Raw genomic sequence first — 25590 nt, 5'->3', positions numbered from 1 at the left:
AAGGGGTGGGGGGCTTGTTTTTAAATGGGAAAAAATAAGGTAAGTGCTTGTCCAAGTTCCAGCCCTTTGAATGCATCATGTCCAAGGAATGACTGGCATCATTTTCCCAGCAACAGCCCCTTTTCCCTGGTGCCTTCCCCTCATCCTACACCAGTAGCCAGGGGGTTTCTCTGCCTTCCTAAGAACAAACCCAAGTGTTTTCTGAGCGTGCATCCCTGGGGTAAGGACCAGGACCTGCTTTAGGGCTCAGCTCTTTGGTGCTTTGGTGGAGAGGGTCAGTGTTGGCTCCGATCCCACCCCATTGCATAGCTTATGCCTCCCCTCCGAGGGCTTGAGAGCCTTTTGTGGCTGTGGTTTTAGTGTCTGGCATTAACACAGTGCAGACAATGGCCTCACCTTGGAGCTGAGGCTCCTCTTACCTTGTGCTTTGCAATATGGCTTTAACTTTGGCCTAACCCACAGGGCTCAGCGCTGGCCCAAACCCCTTTGCATGGGGAACCATTTGAGACAGAGGAGCTGCTCTTTGACCCGCTCCAAAGCAGCTCCCTCCGGCTGGGGTCGCACAAGCATCGTCTCTGTACGTATAAAGGGCACTTGGTGTGGTCCCATCAGTGGGAATATTGCAGTCGTGGCAGGAGCAGGCTGTGGCCGTGCCAGCTCCCGGAGAACACTGGTCGGTATGGAGGCACTGGCATCACTCCCTGACCTGTCTGTACATATATACATTCAATAATATAGCTTTGAAAAATAGACCTTTCTTCTTTCTTCCTCTATAATAAAATAGCCTTTAGGATCAGTCTGAAGTGACATGCAGGAGTGATGGAAGCACGGCTGCAGAGCAGGGATTGCCTTGCTCCTTGTGCCCCTGTACCCCATGGGAAGCTTTGAGCCTCCTCAAGGGGGGGGTATGGGGGTCCCAGCATCACCCCGAAGCCAGGGTGAGCAGGAGCCCCCGGCCATCCCCATAGTGCACGGGGCAATTCCCGCAGCGTTGCTCCCGGAGGGAAACCCCGCATCCATCCGGTCCTTCCCCATCTTTACACCGTGGTTTCGCTCTTCCAGAGCCCGGTCTTCATCCCAGCGCCACCGTCACCACTGGCCAGGTTGATGTCGTACTTGCTGCCCTTGAGCCCCCCGTTGTGGCTGCCCACGTTGAGCGGGTAGGACCGGCGCTTCGCCTCCTTCTCGGCAGCACCGGCTTGGCGCAGGTTATCCCTGCTGGCGCTCCTCCGGCGAGCCTCGGCGAACTCAGGCACCTTCCTTCCACCATCGCTGCCTTCCGAGGGGCTGGGACCCCCGTCCCCATCCTGCGGTAGCCGCGGTGCCGCGCGGGCGCTGCTCACGGGGCTGGTCCTGCCGCTGGGGTAGCTCTCGGAGTGGCTGTTGTGGATGCTCCCACTCTCGCTCGAGGGATGCTCCGAGGGGCCCCGCAGCACTTTCAAGCGATGGTGCTTCCCATCCCGGCACTGCTTAGTTCTGCCCCGGTGGCTCCTGCGCCCGTGGAGGTTGCTGGGGTGTCTCATGGTGGCTTTCCCATCACTGGGATCCAGCTCCAGGCCGGTGGCCGGGCGAGCATCCGCTTGGCTCTGGGCTACCTGCAGGTTGGTGAGCTTGCATCGGCCGCCGGCTGAGCCAGCGCTGCTGGGGGAGGAGGAGGAGGATGCCCTGGAGCGAGCAGCCTCGGGGTCGCAGCCGATGAAGACCTGCGAGCCGTCCTCCGGCACCAGCCCCGGGTGCACGTACGCCTGCATGGGCAGCGCGTTCCTATAGGACGGGCAGCAGGAGAACCAGGAGTTGAGGACATCCCGGCGCCGCACGCAGTGATGGATGAAGATGAAGAGTCCCAGCGCCACGGCGGTGACGCCATAGAGGCAGCTGAAGACGATGTTCAGGTACCAGCGCTGGGACACGGCCATGGCGCCGAACGTCCAGAGGGCCACGTACAAGGCGTGGGTGATCACCAGCGCCCAGAACTGCACCTCCACGGAGTAGACACCGTCCCCTTCAGGGCAGGGGGGCCCCGAGTTCAGGGTGACTGAGATGGAGCCGGAGTCCGTCAGGAGGTCGCTGGTACCCCCCAGTCGTGGCGGTGGCTCCAGTGGCTCCGGGATGTCCTTGCGATGGGAGGGTCGGCACTGGAGGCTGAGCCCGGCACATAGGAAGTAAATCCAGGTGATGAGCAGGATGAAGGCCACTGGGACATAGAAAGCCCCCAGGCTGGGCCGCCACACCAGCCAGCAGCTATACAGGAGGAAAGAGGCTTTATGAAGCAGACCTGTGGTGCTGTGATGCTCAGCATCCCAATGGCACGGGCTCTGAGTGGTTTTTTCCCCAATATATGGATAATGCATGGGAAAAATCTCCCTGGTCTTTCCCAAGTGGGATGAAGGCAATGGTGGAGCAGGGACACTTACTAGGGGTTGTTGTCGTGGTAGTTGTGGATGTTGACGGCTGCCGTGATGCCGCAGATGATGAGGGGGATCCCACCAGCGATCAGATAGAACCTGCGTGATGGGGACGGTGTCACTGGGAGAGCACAGCACCGCAGGATGGGTGCTACAGCAGAGCCAGGACCATCCCCATGGGGCCAGGGCAAGGGGAAGGGGGGTTGGTACCGCAGCATGGGTCTGGGGGCTGGCTGGGACACGTCCCCATCCGGCTGCCGCGGCACCTTCCAGGTCACCTCCTTGTAGAGCACCCTGGCTTTCACCGCCATCCACAGCAGGGTGGAGAGGGAGGAATAGTGCAAGATGATGCCGACCTGCGGGAGAGAGGTTGGGAACGGGGATGCTGCATCCATGGGGTCCTCATGCAGCGGGGCAGGAGCTCGCAGGGCTCTGCACCTACCGCTTGGCAGACAATGAGGTACCCGGTGAGGGTGATGCCACCCGCAAAGACAGCGGCTGTCATGGCGATGTGGAAGCAGAGGTTGAGCAGCATGTGCCAGCCCTTCCGTGGGATGAGGATGGTCCTGGAAGACAGACTTTGTCTGTATAGACAGGTATTTGCATAGACAGGTATTTGCATAGACAGGTATTTGCATAGACAGGTATTTGCATAGACAGGTATTTGCAGCAGAGGGGCATAGCACAGAGCCTGCTCTGGAAGGATGCTCTGGCAACGGAACATAGGGATGAAGCAGCTGTGCACATAGAGCTGGAGGTATGGGATGCGCTTGGATCCTGGCCTGGCATTGCAGCAGCCGTGTTTCCATCCTGAGATGGACCCCATCCCTCAGCACCAGCTCCTCACTGTTGCTGACTCAGCAACACCCTCCATGTCCCACTTCATCCCCTCCATGCCTCTCATTGCAGGACAAGACACAGCCAAGCAGACCAAGCACCCATTGCCATGAAGGCAGGACACATCCAGCCATAGAACCATAGAATGGGTTGGGTTGGAAAGGACCTGAAGATCATCCAGTTCCACCCCTTGCCATGGGCAGGGATGCCTCACACTGGACTGTGTCACCCAAAGCTCCATCCAACGCCACCTTTCTGGAGGGTTCTGCAAACCCATGTCCTAAAGAGCCAAATCCTATAGGGCCACCTCCTAAAAGCCCATCTCCAGGCAGCCCCCGTCCCATTGCCATCCCTTGGGTGTCTCCTGCAGCTGCCCAGTGCCACCAACCCAAGCCCAACGCCTCCAACCGCTCACCCACCCGTGGTTCACGATGTAGGTGATGATGGTGGTGAAGAGGCAGAGCAGCAGCACGGCTGTGCAGGTGTACATGGCCGGGTGCAGCACCTCCACGGCGCCCTGTGCCTCGCTGGGGAAGCCGCTCAGCTCCTGCACAGCGCAGCAGAGCCCGTCAGACCCACACCCTTCCCCATCCCCATCCCCATCCCCAACCCCTTCCCTATCCCCTTCCACATCCCTGTTCTCATCCCAATCTTCATCCCCATCCGCATCCCCGTCCCTATCCCCTTCCCCATCCCCATCCCTGTCCCCATCCCCTTCCCTATCCCCCTCCCCATCCCCATCCCCTTCCCTATCCTCATCCCCATCCCCTTCCCCATCCCTGTCCCCATCCCCTTCCCTTCCCCATCCCCATCCCTGTCCCCATCTCTGTCCCCATCCCCTTCCCCATCCCCATCCGCATCCCCATCCCCTTCCCCATCCCAATCCCCGTCCCCTTCCCTATCCCCATCCCCTTCCCTATCCCCATCCCCACCCCCTTCCCCTTCCCCATCCCCTTCCTTATCCCCATCCCTATCCCCTTCCCTATCCTCATCCCCATCCCCTTTCCCATCCCCATCCCCATCCCCTTCCACATCCCCTTCCTTATCCCCATCCCCATCCCCATTCCCCATCCCCATTCCCTTCCATTCCCATCCCCTTCCCCATCCCTACCCTGTCCCCATCCCCCCCTTCCCCATCCCCTTCCTTATCCCCATCCCTATCCCCTTCCCTATCCCCATCCCCATCCCCTTCCCCATCCCCATCCCCGTCCCCTTCCACATCCCCTTCCTTATCCCCATCCCCATCCCCTTCCCCATCCCCATTCCCTTCCATTCCCATCCCCTTCCCCATCCCTACCCCTGTCCCCATTCCCGTCCCCATCCCCTTCCACATCCCTGTTCCCATCCCCATCCCCATCCCCATCCCCATCCCCTTCCCCATCCCCATCCCCGTCCCCTTCCACATCCCCTTCCTTATCCCCATCCCCATCCCCTTCCCCATCCCCATTCCCTTCCATTCCCATCCCCTTCCCCATCCCTACCCCTGTCCCCATTCCCTTCCACATCCCTGTTCCCATCCCTATCCCCTTCCCCATCCCCATCCCCTTCCCTATCCCCATCCCCATCTCCATCCCTGTCCCCATCCCCATCCCCTTCCACCCCCATCCCCCCCACTGCACGCCCCACACCTACCATGAGCACGGCCACGTTGCTGAGGTGCCGGCAGTGCAGGGAGGTGACGTTGGGCTCCTGGGATGCCAACTGACATCCCTCTGCGCTCCAGCCCCCCATGCCCCCCAGCACCTCGAAGTTCCAGTATGCGGCCACCGGGTCTGCGCCCTGCCCTGGGTGCCGCAGGGACACGGCCACCGGCTCCGATAGGTTTCCCACTCCGCAGCCATCTGCAGCGACAGGAGCAGGTCAGCAGGACAGGGTTGCAGCGATGGGACAGGGGGTGATGGGTTCAGACTGGAGCAGGGAACGTTCACATTGGAGATAAGGAAGTTCTTTATGTGAGGGTGCCCAGAGAAGTGAATGCCCCATCCCTGGCAGTGTTCAAGGTGGCATGGTCCAGTGTGATGGCAGGGGTTGGAACTGGATGCTCTTAAGGTCCTTTCCAACCCATTCTATTCCTCTATAAGCACCACCCATCCACTCCCAAAACCCCTGCCACATCCCCATGAAGACCCCTTGGATGTCTTCATGCTGCAGCAACACCCCAAGGAGCTCCATGAGCATCCAAACCCCATGCAACAGGGCCCCCCAAGCCCCCCCCTTCCTTCACCATCAACCCTTACATGTCCCAGCGTAGATGACCGGGGTGGCCACGCTGCGGCGCTTGCCATCATCGGCCAGGCGGGAGGAATTGCCGGTGCTGCAGAAGAGTTTCCCATTGCGGAACACCAGCAGCTGGAGCTTGCACTCATCCGATGGGGCAGGCGCCGTGGGGCTGGCGAAGAGGCTGGGGGGCAGCTGGATGGAGGCCAGGGCGATGCTGTTCTGCGGGTGCATGTTCCATGGTGAGCAGGGGAGCAATGCTCCCCCTTCCATTGGCGTCCCCCCCTTGGCGCCCTGGGTTTACCTTGATGTGGAAGCTGGTGAGGGACACGTTGGGGCGCCCGGTGGTGCAGCGCAGGCGCAGGCGCTGGTCCGGCAGCGCCTCGGGGCCCCGCTCGCCCCCAGCCCCCTCGCGCCGCTGGAAGGCCACGCAGCTCAGCCCCACGTAGCGCTCGGGCTTCACCACGTACGCCTCGAAGGCGATGTTGCGGGAGGTCTGGTGCGGGTGGGGAGGGCGTCAGGAGAGGGGTAGGGGCAGAGGGACCAGCATTGGGTAGGGGGACCCCAGCAATGGGTAGAGAGACCCTAACATTGGGTAGGGAGACCCCAGCAATGGGTAGAGAGACCCCAGCATTGGGTAGAGAGACCCCAGCATTGGGTAGAGAGACCCCAGCATTGGATAGAGAGACCCCAGCAATGGGTAGAGAGACCCCAGCATTGGATAGAGAGGCCCCAGCATTGGATAGAGAGATCCCAACACTGGATAGAGAGATCCCAGCATTGGGTAGAGAGACCCCAGCATTGGGTAGAGAGATCCCAACATTGGATAGAGAGATCCCAACATTGGATAGAGAGACCCCAGCATTGGATAGAGAGATCCCAACATTGGATAGAGAGACCCCAGCATTGGATAGAGAGACCCCAGCATTGGATAGAGAGATCCCAACATTGGATAGAGAGACCCCAGCATTGGATAGAGAGACCCCAGCATTGGATAGAGAGACCCCAGCATTGGATAGAGAGACCCCAGCATTGGGCAGAGACCCCCAACCAAACAGAGATCCCCAACATTGGATACAGAGACCCTAGCATGGGCAGAGGAACCCGACATTGGATAGAGAGACCCCCAACACAAGCAGCGACCCCCAACACTGGATAGAGGTATCCCAGCATGGGCAGTGACCCCTCAGCATGAGCAGAGACCCCCAACACAAGTAGACACCCCCCAACATTGGACAGAGAGACCGAGTTTGGGCACTAACCCCCCTGCTCACCACCGCCATGTGCTGGGAGTTGGTGCTGAGCGTGTGCGCCGCGATCCTCTCCAGGGAGCGGACGATGCTGGTGCAGGCCTTCTCCTCCTTCTGCGACATCCATAGGATGTGGTCGTCCACCAGCATGATGTTGCTGGCCATCTCCACGATCACATCCGTCAGCTGCGGGCACAGCACCGGCTCCCGCTGAGCCCAGCAGCGAACAACCCCGATTCCTGCTTTTCCACCCCCAAAACCACCCTTAGCATCAGGGCTGGGCAGTGGAAGGGATGGGAGCAGCGCCCGGTACCTGCTTGATCTGGTCCACGTAACCAATGAACTTCTCTATCATCTGTGCCACGTAGAGGACATCGACCATGTCTGAGAAGTTGGCTGCTTCGGCCGTGTAGACGCGGAGCTGGTGAGCCAGGGTCAGGGCGTTGGAGGCGTTGATGGGCATCTGCAGGGGCAGCATGGATCGGGGGTGATGCTCAGCATCCGTACCAAGGACACAGAGCCCCCGAGGCCTCGGGCTCACCAGCACGAAGGTGTAGAGGACGCGGGTGATGTCGTTGGTGTAGAGGCAATGGGAGTAATCGCCGTGGTCCCAGCGCCCGGCGCGGTCGCAGCGCCTCCAGGCTTGCTTCTCCACCGGGGAGCCAGCACCCACCGGCCCCGCGCCGAATGGGTGCTGCAGGCAGGGCTGGTAGGCGGTGATCCCTGCCAGGGTGCGGGGCCACCTGCGGGCATGGGCACACGGGGAGCATGGACCCATCCGCCACCATCAGCCCCTTCCCACTGCACGTGGGTATTCGTATCCTCACGCTGCTTCCCTCTTCAGACCCTCCCCAGCATCACGATCCCCTCCTTCCGATTGCAGGATCCTCAGCACAGAGGCAGGTGATGGGGATGGGGATGGGGGCCTGTTAATTTAAGCCATATTTGGCTGTACCAGTAATTTACATCCCATAACGGCCCCGCTGGGGTTACAGCGGGTGCCAGGAGCCTTTTGTTTCATGCCAAAGAAATTCCAACACCTCTGCTGCTGGAGCAGGGTTGTGCCGCCGGTATGGGAAGCCCTTCAAAAGCACCCTGCTCCCTGAGCTGTTAATGGCTACCAGACACACGGTCACCTGCAGCGAGCCCCTGGCACACTGCACACACCGCATCCATCCTACATCCATCCCGCACCCATCCCACATCCATCCTACATCCATCCCACATCCACCCCACACCCACCCCGCATTCATCCTGCATCCATCCTGCTTCCATCCCACATCCATCCCACATCCATGCCACATCCATGCCACATCCATGCCACATCCATCCCACATCCATGCCACATCCATCCCACATCCATGCCACATCCATCCCACATCCATCCCACATCCATCCCGCATCCATCCTGCTTCCATCCCACATCCATCCCGCATCCATCCCACATCCATGCCACATCCATGTCACATCCATCCCACATCCATCCCGCATCTATCCTGCTTCCATCCCACATCCATGTCACATCTATCCCACATCCATCCCACATCCATCCTGCATCCATCCCGCAACCATTCCACATCCATCCCGCATCCATCCCGGATCCATCCCACATCCCACATCCACCCCATATCCCGCATCCATCCCACATCCCACAGGTCCCTACCTGAAGTCCCCGCGGTTGTTGGTGACCCGCTCAGCAGGGCAGTAGGATGCAGAGGTTTCCAGCACCACGATCTCCACTTTCTTGCTGACGTTGCCCTGGGAGGTGGACACCGAGCATTCCCACTCGCCGTTGGCAGAGACGTGGATGTTGGAGAGGATGAGCTCGCTGCGGGCACAGGGATGGGTGGCACGGTTGGGTCTGCCCCACGGTGAACCCACAGCAGTGAGCCCCCGAGCTTGGGGGCATGGGGACACACATAGGAGGTGCTCACACTTGGTATCCCACCCATGGCACTTGGTACATGCAAACCAGCAAGCCCTGTGCCCACGAGTGTTTCTGCCCGTCCCCATCCCCATCCCCATGTTGTCTCCACTGCCATCTCTAGCCCATCTCCATCCCTGTCCCTGTCTTATCTCTGTCATTGTCCCCATCTCCATTCCCACCTCATCTCCATCCCCATTCCTGTTCTTATCTTCATCCCATCCCCATCCCATATCAACCCCCAACCCCCTTCCCATCTCCACCCCAATCCCCTTCCCATCTCCATCCCTGTCCTCTTCCCATCTCCATCCTTGTCTTTTCCCTTTCCTATCCTTATCCCCATCCTCTTCTCATCCCCATCTTCATCCCTGTCCCCTTCCCGTCCTCATCCCTGTCTCCTTTCCTCTTCCTATCCCCATCTCCATCCCTGTCTCCTTTCCTCTTCCTATCCCCATCTCCATCCCTGTCTCCTTTCCTCTTCCCATCTCCATCTCCATCCCTGTCTCCTTTCCTCTTCCCATCTCCATCTCCATCCCTGTCTCCTTTCCTCTTCCTATCCCCATCTCCATCCCTGTCTCCTTTCCTCTTCCTATCCCCATCTCCACCCCTGTCTCCTTTCCTCTTCCTATCTCCATCTCCATCCCTGTCTCCTTTCCTCTTCCCATCTCCATCTCCTTCCCCCTTCCCATCTCCATCCCTGTCCTCTTCCCATCCCCATCTCCATCCCTGTCTCCTTTCCTCTTCCCATCCCCATCTCCATCCCTGCCCCCTTCCCATCCCCATTCCCTCCTCCATCCCATCCTCTCCCCACCTCCACCCCATCCCCATCCCTGACCTGGTGATGAAGGTGCAGTCATGGATGAGGCTCTCCTCCACGATCACACCCGTCCGCTCATCCTCCTCCACGGGCTCCCTGTTGTGGTACCACCGGATCTGGGTGCTGTTATCCAGGTAGGTCGCGGTGCACTGGAAAGGCAGCCGGTCTCCCTGGAACACCACCTGGCGCAGCGACGGGATGAGGTGGTGCGTGTGCAGCTCCGGGGCTCCCGCTGCGATGGGGGGGGACACAGAGCGGGGTTGAGCCCCGCGGCCCCTGCCCGCTGCCAGCCCCCGGCCCCCGGTCCCCGCTCACCGCAGCGCAGCTGCGCCTCGTGTGCGCCGCGCAGCGGCAGCGCCAGGAGTTGCCGCGGGTACGCGCACACGGTGCGCTCCGAGATGTGCGCGGCGCGGCCCCGCGCCCAGGCCAGCACCCAGCGCAGGTTGCAGTCGCACGTCAGGTACTCGGTGGCAAAGTCACTGCAAGAAGGAGGGACACACACACACACACACACACACACACACACACACAGGGTTAGGGGGTACCCATGGGGCTGGGGGGGGGACACCGCTCCCCTATAGGGACCCCGCTGGGGGCTGAGAGGCCGGGCACAAACTCACACGACTTTCAAAGAGGGGAGCTCGTCGAAGACACCCGGAGGGAGGCTGGAGAAGATGTTCCCGGACATGTTCCTGCGGGAGAAGGGGGAAAGGATGCGCGGGGGGGAGCTGGGATTTAGCATCATGGGATGGGTTGGGTTGGAAAGGGGCTTAAGAGCATCCGGCTCCAATCCCTGGCCATGGGGGATGCCTCACACTGGACCACATCACCCAACCTGGCATTGAACGCTACCAGGGATGGAGCATCCATCACTGCCCTTGGGTACCCTTTGCCAGCACCTCAGTACCCTCATCTCCAACCTGGCTTGCAGAAGGAAAACCTCCCAGCCTCACTCATTGTGCCCACATATCCCACCACAGCACCCAATGAGCCTGGTAGGAACCAGCCCTGGGATACAGCACAGGGAGAGCCAAACCCCCCCCAACGGCACAGGACAGCCCCAGCACTGACCACAGCATCCCCAGGGAGCTACTTACAGCCGGAGGAGGTTGGGGAGCCCCTGGAAGACGCTGGCGCTCAAGCAGCCGATGCGGTTGTTGGAGAGGTCCCTGCAAGGCGAAGTGAAGGAGGGGTTGGGATGGGGATGCTCCCATGTCCCCATGGCCAGCACCGGGGGTCCCTGGGGGGCTGCAGTGGCACTTACAGGCGCTTGAGCTCAAGGAGGCCGAGGAAGGCGCCCGGCTGGACCGTGCTGATCAGGTTGTTCTTGAGGTCCCTGCGGGGAGATGGATGCAGAGCTCAGGGTGTGCAGCAGGGCCCCATCCCGACACAGCGGGGCTGAGGGCATGAGCACATCCCCAGCCCCATCTCCCACGCTCAGCATTGCAAACCCCCCCTGCAAGAGCCCCATTAGCAGCTTCCCATCCCATTTCCCTCTCGTTATCTCCCCAAAGGGCGCAGGGAAGGCGTGAGGCTCCCCATTGCTTGTGGATGGGGGGGATGCCAGCCCCTTGGCACGCTCCAGGCTCACACATTGCTTCCGGAGCAGCAGGGTTATCTCCTGTATGTGGGATAAGAACACGCCACGGTTGCCAGCACGGCCCCAAAAGGGCTCTGCGGCCCTCAGGAAGCTCATTGGGGTTATTGGCCTGATTGCAGGCTCGTATCTCATGAGGAGCTTGCCAGGCGTGTGCCGGGGTGGGGAGCCAGGGACCACCGGTAGCATCACCCATTGGATGTCCCCAGCACCAGGCGGTGGCTGGGAGAGGAAATGGGATCCATATGGAAGCGCCTGCTTATTTATAGCAATAGGGCTCATTGCTGGGTCACCCACGGCCCTGGGGACACCCCCTGAACCACAGCCCCCATCCCAAGGCCACAACCTGGTGCTGGGGGGGTCCCACCAGTGGGACATGAGAGGCCCCACAGGGAGAGGGAACACATCCTGCATCCTGCATCCATCAGCACATGAATGTGCTTGGTTCCAGGCTAAAACTCACAGTGCAGCCACAAGCACCCCAGGGCTGAGCCCGCAGCCACACAAACAGCTCCTTGAGCACAGCCCAGTGTGAACAGACAGAGGGACACATGGCATTCCATCACTGCTGATGGACACACTGCATCCCATCACTGCTGATGGACACACTGCATCCCATCGCTGCCGATGGACACACTGCATCCCATCACTGCTGATGGACACACTGCATCCCATCACTGCTGATGGACACACTGCATCCCATCGCTGCCGATGGACACACTGCATCCCATCACTGATGATGGACACACTGCATCCCACTGCTGCTGATGGACACACTGCATCCCATCACTGCTGATGGACACACTGCATCCCATCACTGCTGATGTACACACTGCATCCCATCACTGCTGATGGACACACTGCATCCCATCGCTGCCGATGGACACACTGCATCCCATCACTGCTGATGGACACATGGCATTCCATCACTGCTGATGGACACACTGCATCCCATTGCTGCTGATGGACACACTGCATCCCATCGCTGCTGATGGACACACTGCATCCCATCACTCTGATGGACACACTGCATCCCATCCCTGCTGATGGACACAATGCATCCCATCACTGCTGATGGACACACTGCATCCCATCACTGCTGATGGACACACTGCATCCCATCACTGCTGATGGACACATGGCATTCCATCACTGCTGATGGACACACTGCATCCCATCACTCTGATGGACACACTGCATCCCATCACTGCTGATGGACACACTGCATCCCATCACTCTGATGGACACACTGCATCCCACTGCTGCTGATGGACACACTGCATCCCATCACTGCTGATGGACACACTGCATCCCATCACTCTGATGGACACACTGCATCCCATCACTCTGATGGACACACTGCATCCCACTGCTGCTGATGGACACACTGCATCCCATCGCTGCTGATGGACACACTGCATCCCATCACTCTGATGGACACACTGCATCCCATCACTGCTGATGGACACACTGCATCCCATCACTCTGATGGACACACTGCATCCCATCACTGCTGATGGACACACTGCATCCCATCACTGCTGATGGACACACTGCATCCCATCACTGCTGATGGACACACTGCATCCCATCACTGCATCCCATCACTGCCGATGGACACAGCATGGGATGGTTGCCTCCATCCCATCACTGCTGTCACCCCCTTGACCCCCCCCTTGCAGCCTGAAGCCAAAGGGGGGAAGCGCCGGCCTCGGGAAGGGCAGGACCGGGACATTCCCAAGCAGAGCTGTGCTAATGAGCACCCGGCTGCCCCGGCCGCATTCCGGCCCCGCTCACCCTCATTAATCTCATTACACAGCTGCAGATCACTGGAGATGCCAAACCGTGAGCCCAGAGAGGGGCTGATGCATGGGGGACCCTGCGCACCCCTGAGACCCCATCCCCACATCCAAAGGGTGGGCAGGGGATGCACAAACCCCAGGATCAGAAGTAACCCCACTTTGTCCCCACCACAGTCCCACTATGGGGCCCATCTGTGCCGTGGCCCCAAACCGACCCTATGAAAGCAATTAGAGCTCCTGTCAGAGCAATCAGGAGCAGCGCGATGCTGGCAGGGATGGGGAATGCAGCCCATGGCCCCCCCTGGCCACACTGGAGACTCTCCCAATGGATCCATGGGCATGGTCCCCAAGGGATGCAGCTCCCAGCTCCGCAATGGCCCGTCCCAATGAGCGCAGCACCCGTTAATCCTCCTGTTAATGAGAGCTTCGTGCCAGGAGCTGGGGAGGGCTCAGCCATGGGGCACACAGTGTCCCCATGGTGGCTGCCCCGTGCTCAGCCCCAAAACCAGTCCCGTGGGGGTTTCCATGGCTTTAAAAGCCAAACCAGCCCCAGAGCTGTGCCCCTATTGCATGGGGAGCCCTGCTCCGCATCCCAGTGCTGCGCATCCCGACCGCAGTGCCATGCACCAGGCGCTGTGCATCTCATCCAGCACCCTGCACTGACCGCTGCCCATGGTCCAGCACCCACAGCAGGACTGCCAAGGCCACCACTGACCCATGGCACTGAGGGGGTGTGAGCACTTGCAGGGACCCTGCCCTGGGCAGCCTGTTCCAATGCCTGAGCACCCTCTGGGGCAGGAATTGTTCCTCAGCTCCATCTAAACCTGCCCTGGTGCAGCTTGAGGCTGGTTCCTCTTGTCCCATCCCTTGTTCCTTGGGAGCAGAGCCCAGCCCCTCCTGGCTCCATCCTCCTGTCAGGCACTTGTAGGGAGCCATCAGGTCCCCCCTGAGCCTTCCCTTCTCCATCTGAACCCCCCAAGTCCCTCAGCCCTTCCCCATCACCCCTGTGCTCCAGACCCTGCACCAACTCCAGTGCCCTTCTCTGGACCCAAAATACTCCCTTGTTTGGGCTAACGAATCACTGTGGGTCCTGCTGCACCCATGGCTGTGCCAAACCCTCACCAGGGCTGCAACCATCCCCAGAGGTGGGTTTTGGTGCAGAGGGTGAGTGCCCCATGGTGAGATCCCATCCAGCCCCACTGTGGGGCAGGAATGTGCGAGACCCTTGTGGGGCCGCGGCGGGGAACAAAACGCCCTCAGTGTGCCCGTCCCCACTCCTGCATACCTACAGATCAAACCCATATGGGGGCCATAAATCTCCCCTTATTGCAGCTCCCTCCATAGAGATGCCTTTCATGGAGAGATAAGAAAGTTGACTTTGTTCGGGGGGACAATGTCCCTTTTCATAGCGACCCTCATAGAGCATTGCACCCCAACCAGTGCCTCCCGCCCTCGGGGTCCTTTGGGTGCCAATGGCAAACCCAGTGCCCCGGTGCAGCAGCCGGGAGTGATGCTGGGAGCAGGACCTGGAATTCCTGCCTGCATCCCGCTGCCCATCCCGACCCCCAGGCTCCCACTGGGCACTCACAGCTTCTCCAGAGCCCGCAGCCCGAAGAAGGAGCCGTTTTCCAGCACTGTGATCTTGTTGTTACTCAGCAGCCTGTGGGAAGAGCAGAGAGGGGCAGCCCCGTTATTCCCTTGGGATAGGGACAGGGATGGAGATGGGGATGGGAAGAGGACAGGGATGGAGATGGGAAGAGTCAGGGACAGGCTTGCACGACCAAGGATGCAGTGTCCATGTTGGATGGGATGCTGTGGTCCACATGCATGGCATCGCTCCATTACCTGGGCATGGGTGCAAGGAGCTGCCTATGTGGATGATGAGCTCCCCACCCCAGCATCCACACCAAGGACCCCTCCATCCCCTGCCCCTGCCATCGCGGCCATCCCAGTGCTGAGATTTTATCCCCAGATAAGCAGTTTTCCTGGCCAAAGGGGCCCTTGCGGGTGATGGGGAGGGAAGGAGGGCACAGCTCCCGACCATTCAGCCTCATTAGAGCGTGTCAGCGGCAATTAGCGGGGCCAGAGCGTGGCCTGGGGACAGGAGCCGGCTCTCGAGGTGCTTCCCGGGTGGCTCCATCGGCACCAGCAACGCTTTGGATCCAGAACTGATGCAGGGGCCGGGAGGGCACCGGGAGCCCCGGCCACTGGAGAGGGGGGGGGAGGCTGGGGATGAAAAGGGCTCATTGAGGGCCGGAGCCGGGGCTGTTTACACAGGGGCAGGCTCTGCAGCAGGGCTGAATGGTGGCTGTGTGCTGCAGAGCTCCATCCCCTGCGAGCACCCAGGCCTGGGAGCTGCCAACGCACCGAGGGCTGCGGCGAGGGGAAGGGCTGGGGTCCAGCAGCGCATCCCCCCCCCTCCCGCCCCCGTTCTCCCGGTCTGCAGCCGCATCCTGCGCTAATGAGGAGCCGCCACCGGGCTCTGCTGTGTCCGCAGGGATCTGCGACCCGGCCCGCGGGGAGCGGAAGGGGCCGGCAGCCCTCAAATTGCTTCCACACGGAGCTGCCACGGCCAGGGCCACGTCTGTGCCCTTTCCTCCCCGCAGGGACGCGGCTGGGGCAGGGCTCAGAGCATCCAGCACAGGAGCAATGAACACAGGAGCAAGCTCAGCGCCTGGAGCCGCAGCAGGGATGGGTCCGGAGCAGCAGCATCATTCCCGGTTGCAGTCCCAGCTCTGGGGCACGCAGCCCCGATTCCCATCCCGGTATCCGCAGGGGCTCTTGCTCAAGGCTCCAGCAGCTCCAGAAGGTTTCAATTCCAACGGCAGCAGATTTCACAACCCAGCACAGGCTGCGCACGCATAGGGGGGCTCCCTGCTGAAGCTGTACTTAGGGCAAGCAGAACCCCCCCGGCTCTGGGATGCACAATGGATCCTGATGGAGCAGCCGCTGAGCTGCAAGCATAGAAAGCCCAGACACGGCGCCCAGACCTCCTGCGGGGTCCGCATTGGGCAGGGAGGAGCTATGGGAATGCCGAAGCCTCGCAGGGCATGGAGGGGGGGTTACATCCAGGGATGGATGGGCAGGGAGCAGCAGCCCCCGGCGCCAGGGATGCTCGCTTTGTTCCCGGACCCTTGGGACCGGCTGCGCCTCGGCCACAGAATCGCAGCTCCCAGCCTTAAAAGGCAACGCTCCCGATGGGATCGGCCTTCCCTGTGATCCGCAGCCAGCAACTGGCAGCCGGGATAGCAGCCGCGGGTCTCCCGGCCTCGGGTTAGGGGGGGGGACGGACATGGACCGGGGTTGAAGCCACCCCTTGGACCCCGATGCTCTGCTCTGCTTTAAGGAGAGGTCCTCAACCACAGCTTGGCCCTGACACCACTTGGAAGCTCTCTTCCCTGATAAAGGGGTTTGTGGGGAGCGATCCTGGCTCCGCTGCTCCCCATCCTGTGCAAACCGGCCGGGTCCCGCTCCCCCGTTACAGCCCACATCCTCACACAGGGTTTGGTTTGGTTTCCTCTGCTTTTAGGGATATTTGGTTCCTGAAAATCCCCCGTTTTCTGGGTTGTTTTTGTGTCAGGAAGTTCCCATCGGGCTCCAAGGGACTTTCCATCCCCGCGCAGCAGCAGAGCCATTGCGGGTCCCCAGCGCTATCCCCTTGCAGGAGATGAACTGAAACACCCCCAAATACACCACGGTAGGTGTGCCCATGAGGCCACCCCGATAGGGTCATGGGCGAGCAGCCCCTGAGCTGCACTGGGACAGCAGGACCCTCCATTGGGATGCAGCTGGATCCAAACCCCTCAACTGGATTTCAAGCCCCAAGAGCTGGCCAGGAGGAAGGAAAGGGGAGGGACAAAGGGATGGAGGTCTGGAAGCAAACCCCACTGCACCCCCATCCCTTTGGCTCGCCATGGCCAAGGTGGTTGCCACCAGTGGGCAGGGATTACAGCAGCTCTAGGGATGCTCACCGAGGTCCATGTAGTGCCAGGGGTGCAGAGGGGATGCGATGTCCCCATGTCCCAGCCACCTATGGGCTTGGCAAGCCAGGAAAGCGCAGCTCTGCTCCTCCAAATAGATCCAGCCCAGGCTGGGACTCCTCACCTTGGTAAACCCTTGACATCCAACTGCCCTCGGGCTGCTCCAGCATCACCCCATCCAAACCCCATCCCACCTCCAGCCCATGCAGCCACCCTGGTGCTCCCCAACACCGGGGCAATCAAATCTCTCTGGATCACGCAGGGATTAAGGACCAGAGCATCGAGTCAAATGGGATATGTCATGGCAGGAGGAAGCCCCCAATGAGCATCCTCCATGCTGGGGGGATTCAGCTGCGGAAGGGGTGCAGCATCCTCACTCCAACCCACCCCCATCAGGGCTCTTAGGGCTGAAACCCCACGAGGCTGCAGGCAGGGAGATAGAGAGAGGGAGATAGAGAGATCCCTTCTTCTCCTTTGTTTTTTTTCCATCTCAAAAAGAGGAGCCAAAAGCGCCAAAACCCAGGATTGTTTTTCCAAGCGCGCTGGAATCCACTTGCATAAATAACGGCTCCAGAAACGGGGCTGCTGAAACAATAAACTTCCTCTGGACCCGACCAAAAAAGGATGAGGGGAGACGGTGGCTCCCCCAGGCCGGGCAGGCGGGGAGAGGGGGGGGAAAGGCAGCGAGTGGAGGTTAATGGGGGGGCCGCGGAGGGGACGGCGCTGCTCTGCTCTCCAAGTGCCTTAATTCAAAGCATCTGCTCGCAGCAGATAGGGCTGTGCCCCGAGCAGAGCTCGCTGCTTAGCACAGGGAGGGGGTAAGGAGGAGGAAAGAGGAGCCTTGGGAATGGCGAGAGGTGCTGAGGGCATCGGGAAGGGCTCAGCATCACGGCTGGAGCCGCATGAAGCCGGTGCGGACCCCCCCTGTTCCCTCCGGTCCCTGCTTTGTTTGGGATCTCGGGGCGTTGCCGCCAGCCTCGCGTCACGCCGGGCTATTTCGGATGGGGAAAATGATTGTTCCAAGCCTCAGCTTTTGTTAGCACAGGAAAAACAAGGCCTGGAGGGAGGGGAGGGTGAAAGCTCGGCGGGGCCGGGATGCTCGGATGCAGCGGGCAGCCCCCGGCAGCACCAAAGCAAGCTGCAGCCCGATGGGGTAAGATAGGAGGGGATGGAGAAGGAAAGCATCTGCAGGGACCCAGGATAACCCGGGCTGGGCGAGGGGAGTTCAAGTGGAACTGGAAATTGGTCGTAAGTCAAAGCCCTCCGTTCCCTGCGGTAATTTCAGTGCAATCAAGCTGTGCAGAAATGAGGCCTTGCGCTGGGATTCCACATCTGGAAGAGGTTTGGGCTCCCTGAGGAGGTTTTGCCTCTCCTTAGGGCTGCCGTGCCTTTTTCCATCGGGTGATTAGCACAGGGGTCAGCGCAGGGGGAGGGAGGGGAAGCCGTGTTCCACAGGGTGCCACAGCCCACAAGGGATGCTCAGTGCGTGCAGGGTGGACCTAACCCCATCCCTGGCAGTGCTGAGCACCCTGCTCCAGTGGAAGGTGTCCCCACGGCAGGGGTTGGAGCTGGGTGAGCTTTAAGGTCCCTTCAACCCAAATCATCCCATGGTTCTATGAGCGCTGCATTGGTCCAAGCTGCAGCCAGGCGAGATCTGCAGGGATGGCAACCTCCTGGCACCTTGTGGCAAGGAGCTGGGGGCAAGAATCAAGATCTAGGTATAAAATGGGGTGTCAGAGAGCACACAGCTTGTAGTGGGTATTGCATCCCTGTGAGCATCACTCTGCCTGTGTTCCTGTGCCTGCTCCATTAAGAAGGCAGAGATTCTGCCTGCACCAGTCCCCTGTCTCCCTATGGCATGAATAGGACCAAAGACTGGCAGGACACAGCCGGGATGGTTGTGGATAGTACAAGACCTATCTCCCTGTCCCACCTCCATCACACAGCCTGAAGAGCTCCAGCACCCAGCAGCAGGGTGGAGCAGGACCACTGATTCCCAGCATCCCCATCCACACTGGGACTGTTCCTTGCTCCACGGCTTCCCCACATGGAGCTAATTTCTGCTGCTCCACATCTGCGGGCGCTGCTTTGGCTCTGGTTTGCTCTTTCCCCAAGCAGTGATCCCTGCGAGGGGCCGAGGGAAGAGGAATGGAGCTGAGGGAAGAGGAATGGAGCTGAAGGAAGAGGAATGGAGCTGAAGGAAGAGGAATGGAGCTGAAGGAAGAGGAATGGAGCTGAGGGAAGAGGAATGGAGCTGAGGGAAGAGGAATGGAGCTGAAGGAAGAGGAATGGAGCTGAAGGAAGAGGAATGGAGCTGAAGGAAGAGGAATGGAGCTGAGGGAAGAGGAATGGAGCTGAGGGAAGAGGAATGGAGCTGAAGGAAGAGGAATGGAGCTGAAGGAAGAGGAATGGAGCTGAAGGAAGAGGAACGGAGCTGAAGGAAGAGAAACGGAGCTGAAGGAAGAGGAATGGAGCTGAAGGAAGAGAAACAGAGCTGAAGGAAGAGGAATGGAGCTGAAGGAAGAGGAATGGAGCTGAAGGAAGAGGAATGGAGCTGAAGGAAGAGGAATGGAGCTGAAGGAAGAGGCACAGAGCCGCAGCTCCACTCCCCATAAGGAACCGCTGCATCCCCTGGGACACGGGCATCCCTCATCCCCTGCTCTGCCCATCGCTGCGGTGCCAGCGAGCCCTTCTTTAGGCACGGGGGGTAAATCAGCAGCATATGATGGGAAGCAGCTTTGGATTCCTCAGCATAGGTCTAATAATGCAAGATAAATAAAGGAGTAAAGCCAGAGTGTGGGAAAAGCCAGGAAAGAGCCGGGCTGAGGGACCCGCAGGGCACAGACGGGCTCCAGCCTTCCCTGTATCCCGGGACAGGAGCCCTCCCCTCCATGCACAGCACCATCAGTGCTAACACACGCCTGCTTCCAGGCCAGACCGGATGGAGCCTGGAACAGGGCTCTGCTTGTAAGAGCTACTCAGCATAGAACACACCACAAGGATGCTGAGCATCCCTGGGAGCATCCCTCGGGACCTGAGCATCCCCCAGGCCACGCATAGGAGCCCATGGGGCTCAAAACCTGCCTGTCCCCAGCAGGATGTCCCTGCAGCCCTTGCCACGTGCCCAGGCCCCTTCCGCACCCCAAGCGGCTCCGGGAGACGTTCCCGGAGCCGGAGCCTCTGGTTTTGATTGTTCCATCTGGAAAGGGTTTGGAATAAATCATGTTTACTGCGCGAGAGCAGAGCTCAGGGTCACCGCATATTTGTAGGTTTCTGCCTACGCCTGTAGGTTTCATGTCACGTTTTAGTGGGATCGTGTAATGCCCTAAATGCTCCTTGCACAGTCATCGTGGCCCCTCCGAGGGAGCTCCAAACCCCACATCGCACCAGTATGGGGCTCTACCCCTATCTCTGTGCTGTGGTCGCCCCGCTCCCGCTGCAGAAAGCACCGCAATAGGGATGCTTTCCCCAAATACAACCTGGTAAAGGACCCCAGAGTCCTCCCTGGGTGTTTGCAAGGGGATGATGCATAGAAAGGGCTGTAAGAGGGAGGAAATGAAGAGCAAAGACACCCAATGGGACCAGCTCCACCTGCCCTGCGGCCTCCACCACCCACCAAGGGACACCCGGGATGCACAGGGGTGCTGTCCCTGCAGTGATTTACACCCTTAATACAACCCCATCAGGCTCCAGACCCTGCTCATGGCCCGTTTCATGGCCTCGCTGCACACGGAGGCTGTTGGCATTGTCGCAGCCACCCCGTTGCCACCAAGCAGACATCATCACCCCAAAACGAAGCCACTCACAGGACAGAGGGAACCAAGGGAGGTGAGCAAGTGGCTCCAAGCACATGAGAGCAGATGGGACCAGGAGCCCCAGTCCTCCGCAGCACCCAGGGAATCCCGTTCCAGAGCAGGAGGTGCAGAGCTGAGGCCATGGGCACCCTCAGGGGATGACACTGAGGGGGAAAGCAGTGATTTCCTCCATCCCCAGCGCTGAGGCCCTGCCTTCCCAACCGGGTTTTAATTCAAACATCCCTGCAGTTATAAATAAACCGGCTGCAGGCGCCGGCCGAAACCACGACCCTCGGCACCGAGGGCATGAGGAGGCTTTCGGGAAGCAGCCTCAGACCCTTCGCACACCCCCGAACCCCTCTGACCGCTCCTCAGCCCTTCCCAGCGGGTATCCCCAGCCGCTTTCAAACAAAAACATCCTCCCCCAGCGCTCAGCCGCAGCCGCTAAGGGGGGAAGCGTGGAGAAGGAGCCCGTTTCCTGCATTTCCAGCTCCCGTCCCCACGTTAAACCCGTGCTCCGGCTTGGAGAGGCTTTAAAGGGTGCTAACACAGAGCCCAGCAGCGCTGCTGTGGTGCGGGATCACTTCATGGAGCGAGAACAACCCCGTCCGGGGCATCCCCCCCCCCCGTGTCCCCATCACCAGCAGTGGGAGCGCGGCCCCGGTACCCGCCAGCTGGAGGGGGGGTCCCGCTGCTCCATCCCCGCTTCGGGGCCGCCGAGGAGCGCGGAGCGGGCTCAGCCTGAGCCCTTCGGGGCCAACGTCCGGGACCGGGGGGTGATCCCGGAGCCGATGCCCGGAGCCGGGGGGGGGGATGCGGGTACCGGAGCGCGGTGCCCGGTGCGCGGTACTCACAGCGTGGCGGTGCCGTCGGGCAGGAGGCGCGGCTCGGGCGGCACCGGGAGCCCCCCGCCGCTGCAGACCACCCTGCGCCGGGGCGCGCCGGAGCCTCCGGGCGCTTTGGGCCGTTCAGCCCCGCACTTGCAGCCCAGGCTCTGTGCGGGGCAGCCCCGCGCCGCGGCCCCGCCGCTCAGCGCCGCCGCCAGCAGCACCAGCGCCGCCGCCCGCCGCATGGCCCCGGCCGAGGGCCACGGGCTCCGGGCTCCGGGCTCCGGCTCCGCCGCCGCCCCGCTCCCCGGGGCGGCTCCGGCGGCGCCGCCTCCCCGCCGCTCGCCGCGCTCCGCCGCCGGCCCTGGCGCCTCCCCCGGCCCGCCCCGGCCCGCCCCGGCCCGGCCCCGCCGACGGCATCGGCTCCGCTCCCAGCCCGGACGCGGACCAAGCGCTGCGGCCCCCGAGCCGGGCGAGAAGCTCCCGGTCCCATCCCGGTTCCAAGCTGGAGCCCTGCGTGGTCCAGAGCGCGTGTGGTCCATAGGGTCCCAATGTGATGCCCCCGTGTGCACACGGTCCATAGGGTCCCGATATGATGCCTCCCTCTGCATGCGGTCCACAGGGTCCCGATGTGATGTCCCCCTCTGCATGTGGTCCATAGGGTCCCGATGTGATGCCCTCCTCTGAATGTGGCTCATAGGGTCCCGATGTGATGCCCTCCTCTGAATGTGGCCCATAGGGTCCCGATGTGATGTCCCCCTCTGCATGTGGTCCATAGGGTCCCGATGTGATGCCCCCTCTGCATGCAGTCCACAGGGTCCCGATGTGATGTCCCCCTCTGCATGTGGCCCATAGGGTCCCGGTGTGATGCCCTCCTCTGCATGCGGCCCACAGGGTCCCAATGTGATGCCCCTCTGCATGCGGTCCATAGGGTCCCGATGTGATTCCCCTCTACGCATGCGGTCCAATGCAATGCCTCACTGTGACACAGGGTGCTGTGCCCAGGGTGGTGGCACACACAGGGTCCTAACAGTGCCCTATATGCAGGGGATTTGGGGGTCCTACTGCCTTCCAGGACCCCCATGCCATGGAGGAAGCCCCTGCCCAAACTCACACAGTTCACTGCATGGTCACGCTGCTCCATCCCCTCCCAGCCTCTGCCCTGCAGTTAATGCTCTTCCCTTCTTGCTTCCCTGTTTGCCTCAGTGGTTTCCACACTAAGTTCAATATTTAGCTTCCCATTCCCCCTCCCACGTCCCCTCTCCCCCCTCCGGGCTCAGCTTCTCGCAGGCCACGGCTCACTGCAGCTTCAAATCAAAAGGGATCAAAAGCAGGCAATGAAGTCTCCAGGCCCCCGTGCCAGGGCGCAGAGGAAGAGGGTCACGGAAGGACGACGAGAGGCCACTCCGGGAATGCGGTTTCTCTCCAGGACCAATGGTTCCTGGAGGGGAAAAGAAATTCACTCCTTTCTCCAAACAAACACAACGCGGAGGCCGTCGGGAAGAGGAGAGGGCAGAGATACTCATCAGGACAAGCTCCGTGTCCACATGGATCCGTTGGACCCCAGAGCCCTGGAGAGCGTCATCATCTTAGTAAGGAACCAGCAATCAGCAGTGAACCCACATCTTCTCCCCCCCCTGCTCTGTTTTTCCACTGCAGGAATTACCCTCCTGTGCCCTGTGCTGCAGGATGCTGGTCCCAGATCCTGCAGCTGAAGCTGGAAGAGCAACAGGAAACTGCTTGTGTCCAGCATCCGCTCCGAGATCCTGCATCTGCTCCATACAAAACCCCTCCCCAAACCCATCCCTCCTCCTCTGCAGGCTCCCCACCAAAGGGGACAAGAGACCCCTTGACTCATGCTGGATTTCGGCATTCCCAGCACATCCAGCGCCGCAGCAAGCAGGAGCATCCCCAAACACAGTGCAAAGGGCTCCTTTCGCTGGATCAAGCCCTGAGTTAAGGAATCCTTGCCTCCAAGGACCCCAGTGCCTGCAGGGACCTGAAGAGCCTGTATTGAGTGCAAGAGCTGGGAGCAGGACATGGGATTTCAGCATGGGAATGGCCCAATGTGATGCTGAGTGCCTGGAGGGAATCCAAGTGGATCTGGGCTCATACCTTGCCATGGGCAGCCCTGCTGCTCATCCTGGGTTACTCTGCATTGCCTTAATGGACTGTTAACAGCACACGCTCCTCTTCCTACCAAGGGGTTGCTGCCCCTCTTCTTCCCCTGCCCCAGGGCTGGAAGGAAACCTCAGTGTTAAGGCAAGAACTCCCTATGGGTGGATAGGAACGGGGCTTGGCATGGATCTCAGAGGGCCCTGGAGGATGCTGGTCAGTGCTGGCAGCATCCAAGGGCAAGCAGAGCAGCCTCCAGGACACGTTGAAGCAATCAAGGCCCTGCCCGTGGCCATCAGGATTTGAACCTCCCCTAAAATCACCTCCAAGAACAGCCAAAACCTTGGCCAAAACGAGGAACAAATGTGAAATACCCGGCCCCAGCCCCGCCACGGCGAGGGGAGCTCAAGCAACACTTCCCACGTGCTTTGAGCCCAGCGGAGTTCAGGCTCTTTCAAGTACTTCCAAGCCCCTCTCTCCATGTGCTTTTCCAGCCTTGACCCCTCCTGATGCCTCCGGCCTGGGAGACAACAAGGCAACCTGTTTGGAACTCCATCACCATGGATGTGCCGGTGCCGGGTGCCAAATCCCTGTGCCCCTCTCGCTCCCATTCAAAGGTAAAATCGTTCCTTAACCGCTGCAGGCATAGGAGGAGGGGGGGGGAAAGACAACAAGCACAGGACTCTCTAAATTCCTTTCACTAGGATCCAATAAAAACCTTGGCAGTTGTCGGCCTTCCTGCCGGAAACCTGATATCCCAGAAATAAACACGCTTCCCAACTTTGAAGGGCTGCAGCAGCGGGCTCTGCCTCGGGTGAGCTGCTCTGGCCAGCCCCATGCTCTCATCGACCCCAGGCAGAGCAGGGAACAGCCCTAAATCCATGGGTTTTCCCATGTGAAGCAGGCAGCTCAGCTCCAGCCACTTTGGGATACAAAGGATATGATGGGATAAAGAACTTAAATCAAACCTGGCTTTGTAAGCAACGCCTGGACCCTCACCTAATGGGAAGCAGAGCCTGCAGAGCTCGGCACCTTCAGAGTGCCTCTAACAGGAGAGGCTGCTTCCTTGAGGATGCTGATACCCACAGGCAGCCACACCATTCCCCAGGACAGGAGGAGCAGCAGCACATCTCCCCATCCTGGTTTTACTCCTTACAGATGCTCCCAGGAAGGGTTTTCTCTGCTCCATCCATGTGCCAACACGGCTTTGGGGGGAGATCAGCTTGGGCAGAGCCCTCCAAGGGACATTGCGACACAAGAGTCACTGCAGGGGACTGCTGAGGAACATGGGGCTGTGCCTTCACCCCAGGAGGTGACAGCCAAGCCAAGTCACGAGGGAAGAGGAGGAGGAGGAGCCCCTCTGCTCCTTCATCTGCTGGACACATTCCTCCAAGGCAAATATTGACAGTGTCAGTGCTGCTGCTGCTGCAGTGAACCTGCCAAGTGCTTCCAATGGGGAATAAACTTGTGATGCAGAGGCCGAGGCACTGGAGCAGGGAGAAGGGTTCATTATGAGGCCGTGGAGTCTTTCATCTCCAGCTTGTTGGCTGCATCCTGGTGACCAGCAGCTCCCATCTGCTGGTGATGCTGTGGAATGAGAGGGTGGTCCATGGACATGCGCCCGGCTCCGACCATCCCAGCTAAATGGGTGCCCAAAGGAGGAGCAGAAGGTGCTGGTCAGGGTTTCAGTGAGGCTTGGCCATGGGAGAAGCATGGGGAAACTCTGGGGCAAGATGCACTGGAGGGAAGGGATGAGATCCATAGGGATCTGGACACACTGGAGCAGGGGGGACCGTGCAAACCTCATCCAAGTGGGTCAGGGCAATCCCAAGCACAGCTACAGGCGGGGTGGAGAATGGATGGAGCAGCCCTGAGAAGGACTTGGGGGTGTCCTGTGTTGGGCTGGGTCTGCAAGCTCAGGGTGCAGAGCACTCCCATTCCTCCTGTGCTGCTTCTGTATAAGAGAAGGCGCAAACACACGGGACAGCAGCAGACTGCATGTTGGAACTGAGTTCAGATAGAGCC

General features: G+C 60.3%; 1 protein-coding gene across 1 annotated transcript; it reads right to left on the bottom strand.

Annotated features, from left to right (window-relative positions):
• ADGRA2 (adhesion G protein-coupled receptor A2) lies at window positions 1-21695 on the bottom strand. The gene is made up of 19 exons (XM_061349638.1): window positions 21478-21695; window positions 14438-14509; window positions 10715-10786; window positions 10548-10619; window positions 10071-10142; window positions 9766-9929; window positions 9469-9682; window positions 8373-8537; window positions 7251-7452; window positions 7023-7172; window positions 6734-6895; window positions 5764-5955; window positions 5480-5681; window positions 4875-5083; window positions 3662-3789; window positions 2848-2971; window positions 2616-2761; window positions 2415-2504; window positions 1-2241 (listed from the first exon to the last, which is right to left on the bottom strand). The coding sequence occupies exons 1-19, from the start codon at window positions 21693-21695 to the stop codon at window positions 1038-1040; spliced, it is 3858 nt and encodes a 1285-aa protein (XP_061205622.1). The 3' UTR covers window positions 1-1037.
• Between the last annotated feature and the right edge of the window lie 3895 nt (window positions 21696-25590).

The sequence above is a fragment of the Neopsephotus bourkii genome, unplaced genomic scaffold (assembly GCF_033783945.1).
Source record: "Neopsephotus bourkii isolate Nb327-2 ecotype Australia unplaced genomic scaffold, CSIRO-AGI_Nbou_v1 NB_457, whole genome shotgun sequence".
NCBI lineage: Eukaryota > Metazoa > Chordata > Aves > Psittaciformes > Psittacidae > Neopsephotus > Neopsephotus bourkii.
This window is presented reverse-complemented; position numbering and strand designations above follow the sequence as displayed.

Coding starts and splice junctions, on each gene's coding strand:
- ADGRA2 (XM_061349638.1), bottom strand. CDS start 21,695: ATGCGGCGGGCGGCGGCGCTGGTGCTGCTGGCGGCGGCGCTGAGCGGC. Junction 8,538..9,468: donor GACTGCACCTTCATCACCAG/GTCAGGGATGGG, acceptor CTGTGCCCGCAG/CGAGCTCATCCTCTCCAACA. Junction 2,972..3,661: donor ACCTACATCGTGAACCACGG/GTGGGTGAGCGG, acceptor TCTGTCTTCCAG/GACCATCCTCATCCCACGGA.